Raw genomic sequence first — 21,006 nt, 5'->3', positions numbered from 1 at the left:
TAACTGTGCTGACACTTCTGAATATAGTATGCTAACATTCACTTCGATACCGAGTGCCGATTTGACTTCGTAATCTCTTTTATGTAGCAGGACCCCCTGGTCTACATGAGGACTAGGTAGCGTTTCAGTTTGCAAGCTAGTCCAAACCATGGATAGCAGCACGGACTGCAGCAGGACGGGCTGGGAGTGACTCAATAAGATGCTGGTAGGTTGTCTCAGGTATCTGGAGCCATGCTGAGTGCAGTGCATCCCACATTTGCTGGAGGGTGCGTGGGGGAGGATCCATAGAGCGATCGAGGTGGTCCCATAGATGCTCAATTGGGTTCAAGTCTGATAAATTAGGGGGCCAGGGAAGTACTTGGAAGTCTTGATCGTGCTCTTCCAACCACTGTCGTACATTTCTAGCCGTGTGACATGTCACATTGTCTTGCTGGAAGATTCCATCTGCCCCAGAGTAGACAAACAGCATGTATGGGTGGACGTGATCTGCAACGATGGATTCATAACCAAATCGGTTCAGAGTGCCTTCCAAATGGATGAGTGGGCAGAGGATGCCATGAAAAAATTACAGAGACCATAACGCTCCCACCACCGGCTTGTGTTCTTCCAGCAATGGTTGCAGGGTGTTTGTTCTCTGTTTCTCACCTGACACGCTAATGTCCATCCGTTCCATGAAGTTGAAAACTTGACTCATCGGAGAAGGCAAACCTTTGCTAATCATTGGTGGTCCAATTCCGATACTGCCGTACAAATTGAAGCCTTTTTCCCGATGCACCTTTGTTAGCCTAGGAGCAGTGACCATCTTCGGAGCCCCATACGCCGTAGGGTTCTCTGAACTGTTGTTTTTGACACATGGCTGTTAGCCCCCTGGTTGATTTTCACGGTGAGTTGCTCCACTGTAGCGTGCCGTTCGACCCTCGTGCACCTTTGTAGCCGACGTTCACCTCTCGCAACAATGGCACGTGGTGCTCCGCATTATCTATGTCGGTTATTCCCAATGGTGCCATTTTTCCACTCACGATGCACTTTCACCACAGCAGCACACCAACAGTTCACAAACTGCGCTGTTTGAGAAATACTGTCACCCTTGGCCCAAAAGCCAATAATGATCACTCTTTGCAACTCTGATAAATCGCCCCTTATACCCATGACCACTACGAGTGATATGTGTTCAGACAGCCTATCGCACACCTTATATACCCACCAAGCTAGTCCACGACACATCACTTCCTACATGGGCTACGCGCTGCCGACGTAGAAAGTAGGAGATAGATATATAGCTATCTATCTAATTTATTTTCAATAAACAACTGGACATTAACCGGTTAAGCCCAGGTCTGAGTCCTGCGTAGCATCGTCTAATCCAGGCAGTTATTTTAGGCGCTTTGGTGTGATCGCAGACAGTGACACAGCATTATTTCATCTGTCTCGCTACTTGTCGTGTATTTTCCCTGCCATCCTCCACTTGAGTTAAGATGTAAACTGAATTAAAATAGGTCAGAGATGCTGGCATGCTCGCGGATATTTGAAATGGCAGCTGCAACCTTTATGCCAAGTCAGAATTCAAAACAGCGGGGGAAGCAGTGCTGAGGGCAGGGAGGGAACGCGTTGCTGTGGCAACGATAGAACATGTTATAATGAAAAGTTTCAGTGGAAATGTACAATGACCGTAGAGAGGCAGGACAGGATGTGTGGGGCTCAGGATATTTGCTTGGGCTTCAAAAGAGAATTTTTTTTATTTATTTTTTACTTTTGTTTTCATTTTTTGCTTTATTTTTGGTGCTGTTCCATTGCCGAAGTGTTGAGGTGGCCCTAGCAAAATAAGATTTCCAAACTACGTAATGCATTTCTCTTCTGTGGACAAAATAATGGATTATGTAACTGTCCACTGTGTTCTGACACCCAGTTGAAACTTTTAAAGGGGCCTAATACTTGTGGTGGTGTTTTTTTTGTTATATGCATTATACAGCCAAGTGAGTTTTGATTACATATCCATAAGATTCAGAAGGGTAATATGTGAGTAAACATTTGTATTCTTTGTTATGGATTATATTGTTATATCGATTTAAAAGCAAATGTAATAGATCAAAAATTCTATACAGACTAATTTTACAATATATCTTTATAGCTGGCAGAGCTCAAAATCCCTGTATAGACCTAGTTAAAGGGGTTTTCCCATCTTACACATTCATTGCCAATCCACAGGATATGCAATAAATATCTGAAAGATCCCAGAACCCGTGGTCACACGACCCACTTTTCGCCTGGTGCAGCGGCCGCATCCAGGCGGGGAATAAATGAAGAGGAGGGGGCACACATCTCCCTTATGTTTCATAACTCCCATAGAACCAGAATGACCACCTCTCCACTTGGTCTCCATCTGGTATCAGCGACCAGCAGCTGCTTTACTAGGGTGGGGTGGGGCAAGGGTTAACCCTGTTATAGAAATCGCTGCGGGCCCAATGCTAGGACCTGTATCTGTCAAACATTAATAGCATATCCAGGGGATCTGCTATAAATGGGACGAACTCTATAAATGATTTTATTGTGACTACGCTCAGTCATCACTAGAGGGAGCTTAGGAGCTTGCTGCATACGATTTATACATTAAACTCCATAATAATGCTGAATGCAGTACGCTCCCTCTAGCGGTGGCTACAATTTTATATGCAGGGGATTTGGAGCTCTGTATCCGAAATAAAGTCCGCACAAAATGTTGAAGCTAATGGTGAACATTTAGGGGCCTGTAAAAGTGCAGTTAAAAAAAAAAAAAAGTACTATAAATATCATTCAATATCAAGTTTTTTTTTTTTGTTTTTTTTATTAATCCCATAGGGGGATTTTTAATTTTATTTTTATTTTTAAACGTTAATGTACTGGCGTATATCTATATGCCTGTACATTAGCCAGTGTACTGATAGTACACAGGCAGTAGTTAAAGCATACCTAATTATGTCCTAATAATAGGAAATATGGTCAGACAGACATGGGGTCCATCAAGGGACTCCAGCTGTCTGTCCATATAATGTATGTTTCTCGATCGCGTCACAGGGATTACCTGTGACACTCTCAAAGTGGGTCCCCCTTCTCATTTTCCCTTTTGAATGCCGCAATCCGCTTTGATCGTGGCATTAGGGGATACCGGCAAAGGTTAGAAGGGCACACAGCGTAGTCAGCCTAGTGTGATGCGGCGCAGTAATGAGTGGGGTTCCAGACGGAACAAGCATGGCGGCTGTTGTGCATTGCGTGCGCCACGTTTTCTGTAGTACTAGTGACTACATGTACATACAGTGCTTTTGATAATATATTGCAATAACTCAGTTTATTGCGTTTCTCTATTACGCCTCATAAGTATTCTGAATATGGCCTAGAGCTGCTCTGTGTATACTGTTGTGTGTAAAACGGAGAGCTGCGCTATGTCCAAGATAAAGAAAATAAACCACCTTGTCGTTAAGACCATTTCTACCTAAAACTTACATCGTAAAGTCTTCCTCTTCTGTCACGTCATTGGATATTCTATTATTAGCCGCATCTTTATTACATCTGTTTCTTCCCTCTGTTTTCCAAATTCAAAGATAGGAAATGGTTATCATTACAGCTCCCACAGGGGTTGCCACCAAGTTTTCCCAGACTTCTGAATGGCAAATCTGTCTTGTTATGCAGCGATATAGGGGTGGGCGATGCGTAACTAAACTGCCCTTCAGAAGTCTGGGAAAGCTTTGTAACAACCAATCAGTAATGGTAATGATTTTCTGTTGTCACTTTTAGAAAAGGGAATAAAAAAAAAAAGGATGTAACGAATAAATATCAGAATATTATTTTTAAAAATGTTGTCTGGGATTAGATAAGTTAGTCTCATTCACTTGAATGAGGATAAGAGACAATACCGGACACAGCCCATGGACGAGATTTGCGCTGTTCCTAGGGGGGGGGGGGAGCAGACCCAACTGCTTTTACCAAAGTGACTAACATTTTCAATAAATCGTATGAAGACGTGCATATGTACTGCGTGTATTTGAGAACAACAGAATGACGAGCACAGGCCTAATAGAAAACTTGGCCTTGTTGCCCATAGCAACTAATCAAAGCTCCGCTTTCATTTCTAAAACTGCTCTGAGAAAATGAAACCGGCACAGTGATTGGTTGCTATGGGCGACAGATCTGGTTAGACAGGTTTCATGAGTGAGGCCTATGTGTATATTTTCTCCATGTCCGGTGGTGTAGCACTGCCTTTCCATAGAGATTTGAAGCGGCATGTATGAAATAGTCATAGTTGTTACTGCTTTATATTGCAGCGTGATCCATTTTGGAGGAGACAAGTCTAAACTCTTAGTAATTCAAAAAGCCTGTGTGTGTGTTTGATGGGAATTGAAACAAAAGTTGTATTCACGGGCAGCGGAGAGAAAATGAAAACCCTGTTTTGTAATCGGCTTATCCCAAACTGGAAGAATTCAGGCTCTCAGCAGAGACGGGTTACACAGAATTCAGCAAGTGCTTCAAATGGCTTCTTTAAGCTCTTTGCAGCTAGGAAAGCTTAACCCTTTCTCTGCCTGACACAATTGGCCTTCTTTTTAGCGCTCTGTTGGTGTCTTTCCTGCTTGCTGTCATGTTACCGTTTATGTATCTTAGTTTAGTAATGTGTTGTATGCTTTATGTGTACAATATAAATGGGGGGAGGGCATGACTGATCAAATGGCATGTTTTAATATTTTTTATGCGGGAATACTACAGCTGTTTTATTTTTTTAAGTTATAACTGTTTCTTGGAACACTTTGTCAAAACCAATATGGCTGCCATTACAGCTTTTATATGGGTCGTCCTAGTGTCATGTATGGCAAATCTGCCGAATTATGCAATTACAAGGCTGATTCAGACATCCCCTTTCTACATGGATAACTATTGGCCTTTATTTGAGTCAAATTAAGTTTCTGCCATGTTTTTGTAAAAAGTCTTATCAAAAACTACGCGGTTATGTCACATCCACTTTGACTTGATCAGAACTGAGCTTAGGCTTTGTCCACCTCTGCTTTGGGGTCCCATTCTGACGTTCGGTCTGAGCTTTCTGTCAGAATGGGACCCTGAACAGACAAACTGACAAGAACGGACACCAGAGGTTTCCGTTTCCATCACCATTGATTTCAATGGTGACTGATCCGGTGCCCATGGTTTCCGTTTGTCTCTGTTGTGCACCGGATCCGTTGTTTTGCCGAAAGAAACGTCAGAACGGGACCCCAACGCAGATATCAACAGAGCCTGAGAAGATCGCCCAGGACCGAGCTGTGAGCGAGGCTCACAGACTAATTTGGCTAAGGTTTCTTCACAGGTGTCCTCGTAAAGGTGTATACATTGTGTCCATACCAAAATTTGTTGGGTAAACACTAAGTACAGCTCATATTAAAGGGAAAAGTGAGTGAAAAGTAGAAAGTTTGCAGCCAGGGGTGACCATGCTGGACCTCTACACTTTTGTGTAGACTAGGGAGCTCACCTTTTATATCAGAGTTTTATGTTTAATTTAAGTTTAATGTTTGTTTTTAGTGTTTTCAAACATTTTTCTATTGGACATTTATTAAAAATGTTATTAAGTTTTAGCGCTGCAGCTTCTATGTATCCACTATACATAGAAGCTGCGTAGTGCCGCTATAAGCTGAATCCATCAGTCAGCTGGACCTACGGCTTGGCTGACCGCAGCTCGTGTGTGTGTGTGTGTGTGTGTGTGTGTGTGTGTGTCACACAATATAACCCTTTCACTGATCAAATCGAAGTTCATCAAGCTCCGCCCATCCGCAAATTTATGCTTACCTCATCACTGCCGTTCTAGAAATCCATGTGGATTTTCATACGGGCTGCGGTTGCAAGTCCAGGTCCCAAGCAGCAGTTGTCATGAGCTGCCCGGGAACCAATACTGGAAATAACTCTCTGAGCACGGATAGCCCATAATGCCTGTGTGAGCATGGCCTTACTGTTAATAAAAGTAGGTATTTATGTTCTTGGCAAAGCACCAATAGAACGCCGGTATGAAGTTCAAGGTGTTTTTGTTTTTTCCGCTTTAGGGAAAACTAAAGTTTCTTGGGAAGGTGGTTCATAAAAAACAGGATACTCTATTTAAAGCTGGGTTCGCACGACCTGTTTTCAGATGTAAACGAGGCGTATTATGCTCCAATACGTCGGCAAACATCTGCCCATTCATTTGAATGGGTTTGCTGACGTACTGTGCCGACGACCTGTCATTTACGCGTCGTCGTTTGACAGCTGTCAAACGGCGACGCGTAAAATGAATGCCTCGTCGAAGTGCAGGGCACTTCTTTGCAACGTAATTTGAGCCGTTTTTCATTGAATTCAATGAAGAACAGCTCAAGATTACGGGCGTCAATGACGCCTCGCAAAATGCCAGGAGGAGCTTTTACGTCTAAAGCGACGGAACTGTTTTCTCCTGAAAACAGTCTGTAATTTCAGACGTAAAAGCCACTTATCGTGTGCACATACCCTAAGACCTCAACCCCACTTTTCCAAATAAAAGTTAAAAAAAAAACATCAAAAACAGGCTCTGGGTAAAAAAATTCTGTGTCTTTTTCGCAGTGTTTTCCGCCTGCGGCCATTGAAGCTAATGCAAGGACCGTGGGGAAAAAAAATGCAGCAAAAAAACGCTTAACTGAGCGTCGCAGTTTTTTTCTGCCCCTATTGATTTCCGTAAGCCGCCTGGTGGAAAATCGCTTTGCTTCCCATTGAAATCAATAGGGGACAATTTCGGATGTTTTTGTGTGAACTGGCCCTAAAAATGTGTCCATAAATTTACTTTGCAAAACAAAGCTGTGTGTCTGAATGGAAAAGTAAGTTTTCCTATTCACTTACATAGTACGGTTGAAAATGACACATGTCCATCACTCATAGCTAACAATTGCATGTAGCATTTAATTTCTATGCCAGAACATAGAAGGGGGAAGGGTGTACGTTTTTTTTGTCTGGTGATAACCTGTTGTAAACAGTTACTGAGCGTCTGTGTCTTTAATTCCAGCGTGTAACCTAAGAATGAAATGAATCGCCTGCATTTAGCTTACTAAACATGAGGCATTGGGAAAGCAGGGAGTGGGCGGATGTATAAACACACGCCAAGGGAACTAGTTTTTCACATTTTTTTTTAATTTTATTTTTTTACCTTTTTTATATACAGATTATCATATCCCACTGCGTTGTGAAGGGGCATGGGACAAGGTTGGGTTAATTCTCATGTGACTCACCCCGTCTGTTGTTACCAATTAGCAGCTACCCCATTAAAAACATTTTTTTCCTCCTGAGCATTTCAATTACAGGCAATCATATCTAAAGTAATGAGAGGTACTCTGAGCTATTTTATGAGACGTATACTGGGAATAGGCCTGCAAAGCCTAATTGCTGATATTATATATCAAGGATTCCATTTGAGAACATTTTAGATCACTTCGATTTTGCGTCCTAATAATGCAGTGAAACGAGCTAATCTTCTAGGCTGTTTTCCGAGCGGCATGGATAAAATATTCCCAGTTATCTACAGATTGAGACCTATGTATGCTGGCCATAGGTGAAATTCTGGACTTGCACCTAAACCTACACGTTTCAGGCAGAATATTGTAAGACGCATTCTTTTTTTTTTTCTTCATTTTGTTAATCCCTCCTTCCAAATGGATACCCGCCATTTGTACTCTATTGTTGATTTTCCTTTTTTTTCTTTTTTCTTTTTTTCTTAATCAAAATACGGTAGGGTCTACGATTCTGTGTAGATTTAATAATTTCAGGCGCTTATGTATCGCCAGTACATTCTGCAGGGCGGTATAGAAGTTTTCATCACTCAATATCCCCAGTGGGGCTCAATATAAATTCCTTAGGGCCTGTTCACATCAGCGTCGGGTTTCCGTTCATCTATTTATTCACAGCAATAGATGAACGGAAAGCCGAGCCATAGCTTCCGTTTGCATTACCATTGATTTAGATGATAAAGCTTCCATTTCAGTTGGTTTCCGTTTGTTTCCGTTCCGTAAAATTAGAGGTTTTTTTTTTTTTAAAGGAAACAGCGTAGTCGACCACGCTATTGTTTCTGTGAAAAAAATGGGAACTTTACGGAACGGAAACCAACTGAGATGGAAACCAGAGTACCTTGAGAAAACACACGGGAAGACACACTAACTTCCATGCAGTTGTTGCCCTTGGTTCGAATTTGAACCCAGTACCCTACGCAACAGTGCTAACCACTAAGCCTCTATGATGCCCACTAGTTTTATAATATATCTCTATAGTTGTTGCCGCTTCCTTTTTCTGGTATAGAGCTCCAAATCATTGTTTCCCTTCACATAGGCATAGAGTTTTATCACAAGGCTGGAGTCACACGAGCATGTTCGGCCCGTAAAGGACGGAACATTTTTCGGCTGCAAATCCCGGACCGAACAAACTGCAGGGAGCCGGGCTCCTAGCATCATAGTTATGTACGACGCTAGGAGTCCCTGCCTCTCTGCAGGACAACTGTCCCGTACTGTAATCATGTTTTCAGTACGGGACAGTAGTTCCACGGAGAGACGGGGACTCCTAGCGTCGTACATAACTATGATGCTAGGAGCCCGGCTCCCTGCAGTTTGTTCGGTCCGGGACTTGCAGCCGAAAAATGTTCCGTCCTTTACGGGCCGAACATGCTCGTGTGACTCAAGTCTAAATTATACATGTCTGCCTGCTGCTGTCACCAGGTGGAGCTTACTGACTTAGGCCTTATCCACACGAACGTGTTTAAGGTCCGTGATACGCGCGTGAAAATCACGCGCGTCGCACGTACCTATGTTAGTGAATGGGGCCGTTTAGACATGCCGTGATTTTCACACAGCGTTTGTCCGCTGCGTGAAACTCATGACATGTCCTATACTTGGGCGTTTTTCGCGCAGCATGCACCCATTGAAGTCAATGGGTGCGTGAAAATCACGCGCAGCACACGGAAGCACTTCCGTGTGTCGCGCCGGATTCGCGCAACAGTAGATAAAGAAATGAAGGAAAAAATAAAAGCACTTCCTTAATTTCTTTTTCTAAACATCAAAAACGCGTGTCATAAGGATGGAATATGCGTGAAAGTCACGCAGCCACGCACCATTCACTGATGACTCACGGAACTGCAACGCGCGCAAAACGCTGCATTTTTTGCGCTTGCAAAATGCACACGTTCGTGTGAATAAGGCCTTAGATCCCATTGAACCTAATTTATAAATCCGTTTTTTTAATTGGTGTGGCTAAAAGCAGCCAATATTTTATCATTCGGCTATTTCTCTGTTATAAGGAAGCATGGGCTTTGGAGCTCTGTATCAGAAAAAAACAGAGCTCTGACTAGAAAGATATGTTCTTAAATTAATTTTGGACATAAAAAGGAAATGGTGTTCAAAAGTGGCATTCATTTTAAAGTACTTTTTTTTAACTATGTCGTTTTTAGGTCCAGTACTTTATTCTGATTTATTTCTTAATATATCTTTATAGTGATTAAAGTTCTGTTTTTTTCAGATACGGAGCTCCAAATCAACTGTATAAAGTGAAATGATTAAATTCCGGGTTCTGATAGCCGCTACTAACTGCGTACTGCTTTATTTATTAAATTCAACGTATATTTTGTATGCAATTAGCTGTTAATCTCCCCCTTGTGGTTGCTGCAGGTAGTCCGAATTCTTTCACTTAACTTTGACAATGCAGGGGATTTGAAGCTCTTTATTTAAAAACGAAAACAAAAAACGTCTGTAAAGATATATTGAGAGATGAACCGCCACACAATTTCTTGGACCTACTGAGGTAAAAAAAACAAAATGGTGTTCATGGGAGGACGTTTATTAACTTAAAATTACTCACGGCTTGTTCATTTTTAAAGTCACCCCTAATTTTGGCCGATACAGTAGGAATAATATAGGGTTTTTGATAAATATCTATGTTTCATTGAACATTTGCATAAACATCCAATGCGTTGCTGTGACCTAGAGATGCTATTTCTCAATACATGTAATTGAAAGCTGCTCTTGATTTTTATTCGAAACACATCAATTTCTAGTTGCTGTACAGGTACATGGTAACAGTTTGTGGTTTTTTTGTGTGTTTTTACAGATCATTATATACTGGAAAACGTCTCAAGATATTTCCGATTTCTGCTGCCCCAGAGGCACCAATTGGTACAGGTCAGTTTATCCAAGAATTAAGGATTTTGCTTAATGAATACAACTCCTTTCCATATCCCCTTATAGTTAATATGCACGTCATAGAGGGGGGTTTGCGTTCATAACCTCCCCTCCATGAGCCAAAGAAGGGAGACACTTTTTTTTTTTTTTTTTTAAGAATCTCTCACTCTGGTGGACACAGTCTGTCCAGTTATTAAATGGACACTAACTTTTCAAACAACTTATGCTAAAATAATAGTATACCTGATAAAGAACAACTTTGTAATGTACTTACTGATAAAATTTAGTTCTTTTATACATGCAAATTCTGTGAGAAGTTACTGCCACTAGATGTCTCCCTTTTTGTAATCTGCTGTTCATCCCCAGTTGTCAAGCAATGTCCGTCCCTAGTTACAGAGCTGAATTGACTGCTGCAGAAGGAGGGGGTGTGGCATTTCACTGGCTGCCTATAGAAGGCTTTGGGGAGGGGAGCTGAGAGAGTGAGTCTGCAACACACACGTCTATGGAGAAGGGAGGGGGAGTGGAGAGACTGTGATTCAGCAACACACACGTTTATGGAGAGGGGGGAGCAGGAGGAGAGAGTGAGTCGGCAACACACGAGCTTCATGTAAGTCTATGAAGGGGGAGGGTTCAGCAGAGGGAGGAATAATAATAGATCAGCTAGATAATCTCCATGCTGCTGCGGTATGTGTTTATGTGCATACATATATATGTGTATATGTATGTATATATATATATGTATGTGTGTGTATATGTATATATATGTATGTGTGTGTATATATGTGTATATATATATATATATATATATATATATATATATATACAGCATATAGGTGCATAAGTAGGTATACAGTTTTAATAATGGGTAAATATAATAATAATAATAATAGGTATACAGTTAAATAGTATGTTATAAAATAACAAAACAATGAAGTACAATCTCTTTATATGCTCAAATTGGCGGTCCACACTATTTACACATTGCAGTAATCTAGTTTTTACACTCACACTTTGGCTCAAAGTTCTTTATTGGTATTATTTTCTTGGCATGCTTCTTTTATGAAGTGAATCATGTTATCCACCATGCGTGGTTTTCCTCAATATACCTTATCGTTGATAACTCCCCAAAAGAAAAAAGTCCATCTGGGTAAAGAAAGTCTGGTGATTTGTGGTGGCCCATCAACCGGGCCTCGTCTACTTATCCACCTATTGGCAAATTTTTCATCAAGAAAATGACACGCCGCTAAAACATAGTGAGGGGGGCTACATCTTGCTGAAAATAGAAGTTTTCATTTTCATGCTCCAACTGCAATTGCGGTACTAGGCCCCATGCACATGACCGTCATTTTGGTCTGCAATTTTGGACCGTAGTTGCGGATCAAAATACGGTTCCATTAATTTCTATGGCACACGGACACCTTCCCGTATATTTACAGGAAGGTGTCCAGGCCGTAGGAAGCCGTCCTATTTTTTTATTTTAAGGGCCGTACTCCCATGCTTTATAATGTGAGCACGACCTGCAAACGCAGGTGACTGTCCACGGCCGGCCATACCTGTATTCACGGACCGTGATTATGCGCACGGCCATGTGCAAGGGGTCCTTACATTTTCTTGGGGCATGTTATGGTACAGGTCTGAGGTATTGTAGAAGGTGGGTCCAATTACCCCTTTATATGAAAGGGCCGCCCAAACTGTAACCCCAGGTTAATTCAATTGTTCAGTTGTTACAAGAGGGTTTTCTGTTGAGTAATAAACACATTTGTGCTTATTAACCGCACCTGCAAGTTTGACGTTGGTTTCATCGGACTGTTATTTTTCTAATAATGGCATCAACTTGTGTTTCTTTCAAGACTGCCTCACAATATTGTAATTAGACTGATTAAAAAAAATCTCCCTCTGTATACCGACTTGTGCACCCCACTGTATGTATGTGTGATTGATATAGGAGAGCAGGATTCTCCTCTTCTCTATATGCAGTGTATAGCAGACATGATAGCAGTCTCCATCCACTAGCTCAGGGCAAACTGAGAATTAGAGATAGAGCCCAACATATTCTGTGGTGGGACTTGACGGCATGACTTAGTGTGTCTTCGCCGCGCTCCTCCTCCTGCTCCTGCACTCACCCGACTGCTTCTGTCTCCGGTTGGAGGAACGCCAGCGCTAACCGAACACCCGGCCAAATGTGCTAACAAGCACCTGAACGCCAACGGGATAACCTTTTACACGCTGGCATTAGCAGGGGGACCCTAGAAGGAATGGATACCTGGCATTCCTTTTGATTGCCGACCTGCGTGCCTTTGGCATACATTACACAGCATTGCTACTGATCCATACTGCACGCATGGTGTAAACGCTACTGCTCTGTCTGTGCTCCACCATCGTACTTCTTTGCCTCCCACTCCTGCCTCTGTTTCTACCTCAGGGAGCAAGAAAGAAAAATCAAGAGATAATGGGACACGCATATTGGTCTGGTTGACAGGCGAAAGAAAAAATAGAGTTTTTGTAAATTCTGTAATATACTGTATACTATAATATTTCTGTGCATGTCGATTGTACCATATTATACACTCCGACTACTATTGATATAGTTAAAAAAAATTTGGCCGTGTGAAAAACTGCGAGACTGCATGGGATGATAGAAAATATTAGAGCTTTCAAATAATTAATAAAGTGTGGAATCTTTTTGTTTTCGCTCTAAATATGCTGTAAAAATTGGTTTGAGCTGGAGGGATCACGTCATCTGGGTTTTTAAATCTACTGAAAATACACTGCAGACCTAACTCTGGGTTATTCTTGGGGGCAATAGACTGCATTCCCCTTATTGATCGTGTAAATTAACCCATCAAAGCTGAATCCTTCAAATCCTCTTGCTCTACACATATGACACAAAAATCTGTCAATAGAAAGTCGGGAGGAGGGGGGAGTGTCTCCAAAAGATAGAGCGAGCGAAAGATAAAGGCTTACAAAAGCTGGATAATATCTCCAAGATGGAGAAATTCTGGAAACCTCCCAAGGGAGGACTAGATTAACCCAAAAGGCCATAGTTGGAGAGGCGAAGCCGGATTCTTGATCGAGATATAATATCTTGGGGACAGAGGAAAATGAGCAGAAAACGTATGAACTCCTGTTGGCTGAAATGTTGCTAGAATTTAAAAAGAGCAACCATGCATTAGAGGAATTATCAACCCAGATTAGAGTGGTACGTAATGACATTGTGTTATTACGGGATGAGGTCGGAAAAATTCGAGAGAAATTGAGGACAGCAGAAGGTCAAATAGAAGGCCTTATTAAAGACATGACAATAATGAAAAAGGATGTAAAAAACATATCTGCAGAAAATAAAGACCTAAAAAACAAAGTAATCCAGCTTGAAGATAGAGCAAGGAGGAATAATTTGCGTGTTCTTGGCCTTCCAGAGGGCACGGAGGGGAAGGATTGTTTTTCTTTTATCCAGCCCTGGTTAACTGATTTAGTGAGAAAATAATTGTTATCCCCTTGTTTTGGAGTGGAAAGAGCCCATTGTGTCCCGGGAAAAAAACCTATACCAGGTGCTCCACCACGTCCTATATAGCTCAAGATTTTGAACTGTAAAGATCGAGATACTATTCTACGGAAAAGTAGAGAAATTAAAATGTATGAATATAATGGAAATTAAATTGTAATTTTCCCTGATTTCTCAAACAACTCCGCTTAAAAGACGGGATTTTAGAGATGTAAAGACGCAATTACATCAAGCCCAAATTACGTTCTCTTTGATGTTTCCGGCTAAACTACGTATAGTATATGGAGTTGTTCTTTCTCTCTCCCAAGGAAGCTATGGACTGGCTGGATGATGCTGGACTCTGACGCTCTTGGCATGCTATTTAAATGTATTGTGCATACTGTAGTTGCTTTTCATACTTAATCGATCATTTATGCTAAGAATTTATTTGATGTTCTTCTATAATTTGGCAGGGGTGGGGAGGAGTGGTCTTTGGGATAGAGATCTGCATGAGGAATATGGCAGATCATGAAGAGGGAAGTGAAGTGGGTGAAATGGGAGGATGTGTTCCCCCACAGGGTTTTTTTTTTCTTCTCTCGTTTGGTTTCAGTATCTCGTCGCACTTCCAAGTGTGTGATATAATATATAAAGGTGAATCTACTACATCGAAGATATGGTTAAAATAATTGCTTAGAATGTTAGGGGAATGGGGGATAGAATTAAGAGGTGTGCAGTATTTGACACAATCAATCGTTACCTTCCAGCAATAATCCGCTTGGTAGAAACCCATTTGATAGGAGTAACGATAGACCGAGTCAGAAGGAAATGGGCAGGGCAAGAGTACCATGCGGTTTACACAAGTTATTCTAGGGGAGTTAGTGTCTATATACACAATCAGATCAAATTTGATCTTATAACATCACAATTTGATAGAGAAGATAGATACAATATACTCCATGGTCCCTTATAAGGAACTAAATGCACATTATTATTTATATATTCCACACCCTTATAAACATGAAGTTCTAAGCCTAGGATTATTATTCCTCAATACAATTGATAAAGGTTCAGCTTTGATTATAGGGGACTTTAATTCCATTATGGAAGATCAACTGGACACGATTCGGGGGAATAGAAAGTAATTATTCTGATTCAGGGTCTCCTCTTTCTGGGTTCTGTAGTGAAACTGGATTAGTTGATATCTGGAGAAATAAATATGGCCCTAGAAAAGCCTTTTCATGTTACAGCTACAGCACAACATATAAGTCTATGTCCCGTATATACATGGTGTTATCGAATCCAGAGTTTGTCCAGAGCGTAGCGAGAATGGACTACGAAATGAATGGAATATCTGACCATGCTCTTGTCAAAATTGTGCTTCAGGATACAAGAAAATCCCAGATAACCAAAGGATGTACCAAAATAAATCCACATTGGTTGACACTTCTAGATAAACAGGGGAAGATGGCTAAATAAATAATTTTCTTATGGGAAACAAATTTAAATTCTACGCTTGTCCATTTTGCCTGGGATGCGTTGAATGCATCATTAAGGGGAATACTCTATGGAGAAATATATACTACCCGTAAATCCTTTATATGAAAGGAAACTGAATTTAGAAGGAAGGTAATCGGTGCTGAGAGGGACTTCACCATGGGGAGCAATACATGTAACAAAGAACCAATTTTTGAGGCACAGAAGGAATTAAAGCGGTTCCTATTGGAGAAAACTCAGCAGAAATTATTTTTCTCTGGTTAGAATTTTTTCTGGGAAGCCTCGTAGATTTCGAACACAGATTATTGCCAATCAAAAGATGCCCAGTATTATTGCATGTGTGAAGAGACGACGGGGGGGTTTCTCTCAGGACTCGGAAGAAATAATGCGAGGATTTTTTTTATTTCTACTCAGACTTGTATAAAGAGGAGATGGGAGTTAGTGACACTGAATTGAATATCTTCCTAGAAAGAATAAAATTTCCCTCTCTGACAGAAGAACAGAGGAAAATGTTGGGAGCCCCTATAACAGTAGACGATCTTGGGGAGGCAGTCAAATCATTTTCTGGAAATATATCTCCAGGGTCTGATGGGCTCCTGTTTGAGATATATAGAAATTAGAATTTGTTGGGCCAACGACGTGATTTTTGCGATGTTTTTTCCGTAGACCATGCAGGTTTCTTTTTTTTTTTTTCTTTTTTTTAGCATTTTTATACACCTCCTTTTTGCTATTTTAGAATTTTTATTCATAACGTTTGAAAATCATAGTAAAAAAAATAAGCTTTTTTACATTTCAGCTATTTTTTTTTGGTAATAACATAGTTTTACCCTAAAATAGACCTTTTATATGTGATCGTCATTGTCTACCGTAAATTTTTATATATTACATGTCTATATTAGGGTAATTGGGTCAGCGCTAGCGTTACAACAATGATTGGCGGGGGGGAAAGTCTTTTTTTTGGGCGTGGGTATTTTATGTGTATTTATCATTCATTTTTTGGTGCACTTTACTTTATTATTTTTTTTATTACTATGGTCTGTCCCTCAAAGGTCAAAAAAGACCTTTGGGGAACTTTTTATATTTTTTTTTCTTTCTTTTACACCATCTTTTCCACTGTAACTGGAGCTGCACAGCAGCCCCAGTTACAGGGGAAATCAGCCCTCTCATAGTGACGATTGTCACTAATAGGGCTGTGGTCTAGTAAGATTCAGCAGCAGTCTGTCAGTAACGGCATCCGGCGATCATGTGACCAGTCACATGAACATCGGGAGCAATAAAGACATCGGCGCGGCCGCTGCCTCTATTCCTATACACAGCGTTCATTGACCGATGTGTACAAGTGATCAGAGAAGACAGAAGCAGCGAAAGCTGCTCCTATCTTCTCCTCAGGGTCCCCGGCAGTCACTGACAGCCGGAGACCCGACATTCAGCTGCCCGATCGCTCGGACAGCAAGTTAAAACCCGAGCTGTAAAAAGTCTATGGCTCGGATTTTAAGGACCCTGACCGCTGGCCGTAAAAATACAGCCAGCGGTCGGGAACCAGTTAAGTCACACAGACTAATTTCACTCCTTAACACGGATGTAAAGATATATGCTAAAGCATTGGCAATGAGGTTGGCCAAGGTTATTACATCAATAATACATCCTGACCAAAGCGGGTTTATCCGTAAATGATAATCTTGGTAGACTATTCGGAAATATGCAGTTAGGTGAAGGGAGGACCCGCTCCATCCTGTCATTGGGCGCGATCAAGGCGTTTAACGGTGGAGCATATTTATGGAAAGTGATGGATAGGTTCGGTCTGGGCCAAGAATATATAGATCTGTTAAGGAAAATGTATGTCAAACCCAGTGCACGAGATGGAGAGCTCGCAACTTCTTTTCGTCTGACCCGTGGTACTCGGCAGGGGTGTCCCCCTCTCTCTTCTGCTGTTTTTATAGAAACCCTAGCAATCTGTCTGAGATCAGAGAAGATATAGAGGGCTTTGGCAGCGGATGAAGGGGAGATAAAATCCTGCTCTACGCAGGCGATCTACTACTATTCTTGAATAATTCAGAGAAGACTGTACCCAGTACTATATATGCAATAGAGGATTTTCTGGACTAATCATTTACTGGAGTAAATTTATGCTGCTTCCCCTAGATAAATTTGAACTGCCATTGAGTAAACTCAAGGTCTTGCAACCTACAGAAAATTTTGAGTAGTTTGGTATTAAAATCGATGCAGACATTAAGAATTTTACCTCGTTGAATGTCTTGCTGCTTCTGGCTAAAATACGGTCCAAAATCTCTATTTGGGTTAAGATGCCTCTTTCTAGAGCAGATAGGTTGGCACTAGCTAAAGTGATTCTACAACCACAAATGTCTTAGGCGGTCTTAGCCCGGTCTGTATCAATGTAAAAATATTTAAATTAATAGAAACTTTAATAAATTACCTAATCTGGGGTAGGAAGAAGGTAAGAAAAAAGCAAAAATTCAGATTCAAGATCAGTGAGTGAGGGCGGAATGGAAATCCCTTTTTTTGGGGTACTTGATAGCGTTTCAGCTCAAACCTTTAACTAGATGGTATGAGGTCAGTACTTTAAGGAGGTTGGTGAGTGAAAAGGAAAATCAAATAGGCAATATATATGAATTACTAGAATCCGGACAATTAGGAGCTGGTATCAATAAGGGCCGGCCAATAAATAAACTTGATGGAAAGCTGGACAGCACTGAAAAAAGTATTAGAAGTAAAGGGAGCATTACAATTTACACCAGTGTGGTATAATAAAAACTTGAAGGAATTTGTGAGTTTTCAAGATGTAAGAGGGTGGATAAAATATGGTATTAAAGACTTACTTATTAATGGGACACTGATGACTTTTGAGAAACTTAAAATCACTTATTCAGTAAGAGAATCTTATAGATATTGATACCTACAAATACAGCACGCAGTAAGTAAAACTAGGAATAAATAAATATTTTTTGTATAAAGTCACAATGGAATTGATAGGCTTATATATAATACTTTAGGTAAAAGGACAGTTTCGTCACTACATAAAATCATAAATGGTGCACTATCTGGAAGTATATCATACGAGCCAAGTAAAATGGGTCGGGACTTGGGACCAATTGAGCACGAACGGTGGTTAAATTGCTATAGAAATATTAATTTATCGGTTTGCACCCACCATCAATTTAACATTCTGCATAGACTATAATATTTGCCCGCCTTATCTGAATTTGACAAAAATAGTTCTAACTGTCCGAGGTACCAATGTCAAATGGCTGATTTTATCCATGTCATATGGGCATGTCCTCATATAAAAATATATTGGGATAAGATCATCGAGGAAATTGTGTAGGAAGGAACATACCTACAGTGAAGGAAATAAGTATTTGATCCCTTGCTGATTTTCTAAGTTTGCCCACTGTCAAAGACATGAACAGTCTAGAATTTTTAGCCTAGGTTAATTTTACCAGTGAGAAATAGATTATATAAAAAAAAAACTGAAAATCACATAGTCAAAATTATATATATTTATTTGCATTGTGCACAGAGAAATAAGTATTTGATCCCCTACCAACCATTAAGGCTGGGCTCACACAACCTATTTTCAGACGTAAACGAGGCGTATTATGCCTCGTTTTACGTCTGAAAATAAGGCTACAATACGTCGGCAAACATCTGCCCATTCATTTGAATGGGTTTGCCGATGTACTGTGCAGACAACCTGTCATTTACGCGTCGTCGTTTGACAGCTGTCAAATGACGACGCATAAAAATACAGCCTCGTCAAAAGAAGTGCAGGGCACTTCTTTCAGACGTAATTTGAGCCGTTCTTCATTGAACTCAATGAAGAGCAGCTCAAAATTTACGGCTGTCAGAGAAGCCTCGCAAAATGCGAGGAGGAGCAATTACGGCTGAAACGAGACAGCTGTTTTCTCCTGAAAACAGTCTGTCATTTCAGCAGTAAAAGCCAGCTACCGTGTGCACATACCCATAGAGTCCAGCCTCCTCCAGACCAGTTACACGCTCCAAATCAACTTGTTGCCTGCATTAAAGACAGCTGTCTTAAATGGTCACCTGTATAAAAGACTCCTGTCCACAGACTCAATTAATCAGTCTGACTCTAACCTCTACAACATGGGCAAGACCAAAGAGCTTTCTAAGGATGTCAGGGACAAGATCATAGACCTGCACAAGGCTGGAATGGGCTACAAAACCATAAGTAAGACACTGGGTGAGAAGGAGACAACTGTTGGTGCAATAGTAAGAAAATGGAAGACATACAAAATGACTGTCAATCGACATCGATCTGGGGCTCCATGCAAAATCTCACCTCGTGGGGTATCCTTGATCCTGAGGGAGGTGAGAGCTCAGCTGAAAACTACACGGGGGGAACTTGTTAATGATCTCAAGGCAGCTGGGACCACAGTCACCAAGAAAACCATTGGTAACACATTACGCCGTAATGGATTAAAATCCTCCAGTACCCGCAAGGTCCCCCTGCTCAAGAAGGCACATGTACAGGCCCGTCTGAAGTTTGCAAATGAACATCTGGATGATTCTGAGAGTGATTGGGAGAAGGTGCTGTGGTCAGATGAGACTAAAATTGGCATTAACTCAACTCGCCGTGTTTAGAGGAAGAGAAATGCTGCCTATGACCCAAAGAACACGTCCCCACTGTCAAGCATGGAGGTGGAAACATTATGTTTTGGGGGTGTTTCTGTGCTAAGGGCACAGGACTACTTCACCGCATCAATGGGAGAATGGATGAAGCCATGTACCGTCAAATCCTGAGTGACAACCGCCTTCCCTCCACCAGGACATTAAAAATGGCTCGTGGCTGGGTCTTCCAGCATGACAATGACCTGAAACATACAGCCAAGGCAACAGAGTGGCTCAAAAAGAAGCACATTAAGGTCATGGAGTGGCCTAGCCAGTCTCCAGACCTTAATCCCATCGAAAACTTATGGAGGGAGCTGAAGATCCGAGTTGCCAAGCGACAGCCTCGAAATCTTAATGATTTACAGATGATCTGCAAAGAGGAGTGGGCCAAAATTCCATCTAACATGTGTGCAAACCTCATCATCAACTACAAAAAACGTCTGACTGCTGTGCTTGCCACCAAGTATTAAGTCTTGTTTGCCAAAGGGATCAAATACTTATTTCTCTGTGCACAATGCAAATAAATATATATAATTTTGACAATGTGATTTTCTTTTTCTTTTTTTTTATATAATCCATCTCTCACTGGTAAAATTAACCTAGCCTAAAAATTCTAGACTGTTCATGTCTTTGACAGTGGGCAAACTTACAAAATCAGCAAGGGATCAAATACTTATTTCCTTCACTGTAAATCCCTGACCCTCGTTATCCTTAACTACACAAAAGAGCTGGAAGAAGGTAAATACAGTGGGAGACAAACGATTCTCATTACAAGATTGCTGCTTATAGCCAGAGTTCTTATTTCTAGGAAATGGGGAGCTGCTCTCCCCCCCCACAGTTGAAGTACGAGAAGCTTAATTTAATTAAAAATGACCATATTGGAAGATAGATCTAGGGACCTGAGTGAGATGGGTTGGTCCTTTTTTTTTCTTCTCTATTTTGGGATAGAGGGGGGTATGGGAGAGAATATATTCTATGTATACATGTCATTATTTGTATATGTTACTATCAAGTTGTTAAAATTAAAAATCTTAAAAACAAAAAAAGAGAGCCTGCAGGGGGAAAACTGCTAAATGATGCAAAATACAAGTCATATAATGGCCAGAAATAGTGTTATTCCTCATGTACACATATATATATCAACTTATTCTGAAAAGTTAGGTACGCTTTAACAACTTAATAGCCGGCATGTAATAAAACATTCCATCTGCATGTGAA

At 41.0% G+C, this 21,006-nt stretch overlaps 1 protein-coding gene across 1 annotated transcript in view; it reads left to right on the top strand.

Moving 5' to 3' along the window:
• The window catches only part of MRPS31 (mitochondrial ribosomal protein S31), a 64,928-nt gene that overhangs the window by 29,126 nt on the left and 14,796 nt on the right, over nucleotides 1-21,006 (top strand). Inside the window, exon 5 of the mRNA XM_075851750.1 lies at nucleotides 10,093-10,163. Within this exon, the coding sequence (XP_075707865.1) occupies nucleotides 10,093-10,163 (71 nt within the window). The remainder of the gene's footprint in view (nucleotides 1-10,092; nucleotides 10,164-21,006) is intronic.

Source organism: Rhinoderma darwinii, chromosome 2 (assembly GCF_050947455.1).
Source record: "Rhinoderma darwinii isolate aRhiDar2 chromosome 2, aRhiDar2.hap1, whole genome shotgun sequence".
Classification (NCBI taxonomy): domain Eukaryota; kingdom Metazoa; phylum Chordata; class Amphibia; order Anura; family Rhinodermatidae; genus Rhinoderma; species Rhinoderma darwinii.
The sequence above is the reverse complement of the archived record's forward strand: the minus strand, read 5'-3'. Positions and strand labels throughout refer to the sequence as shown.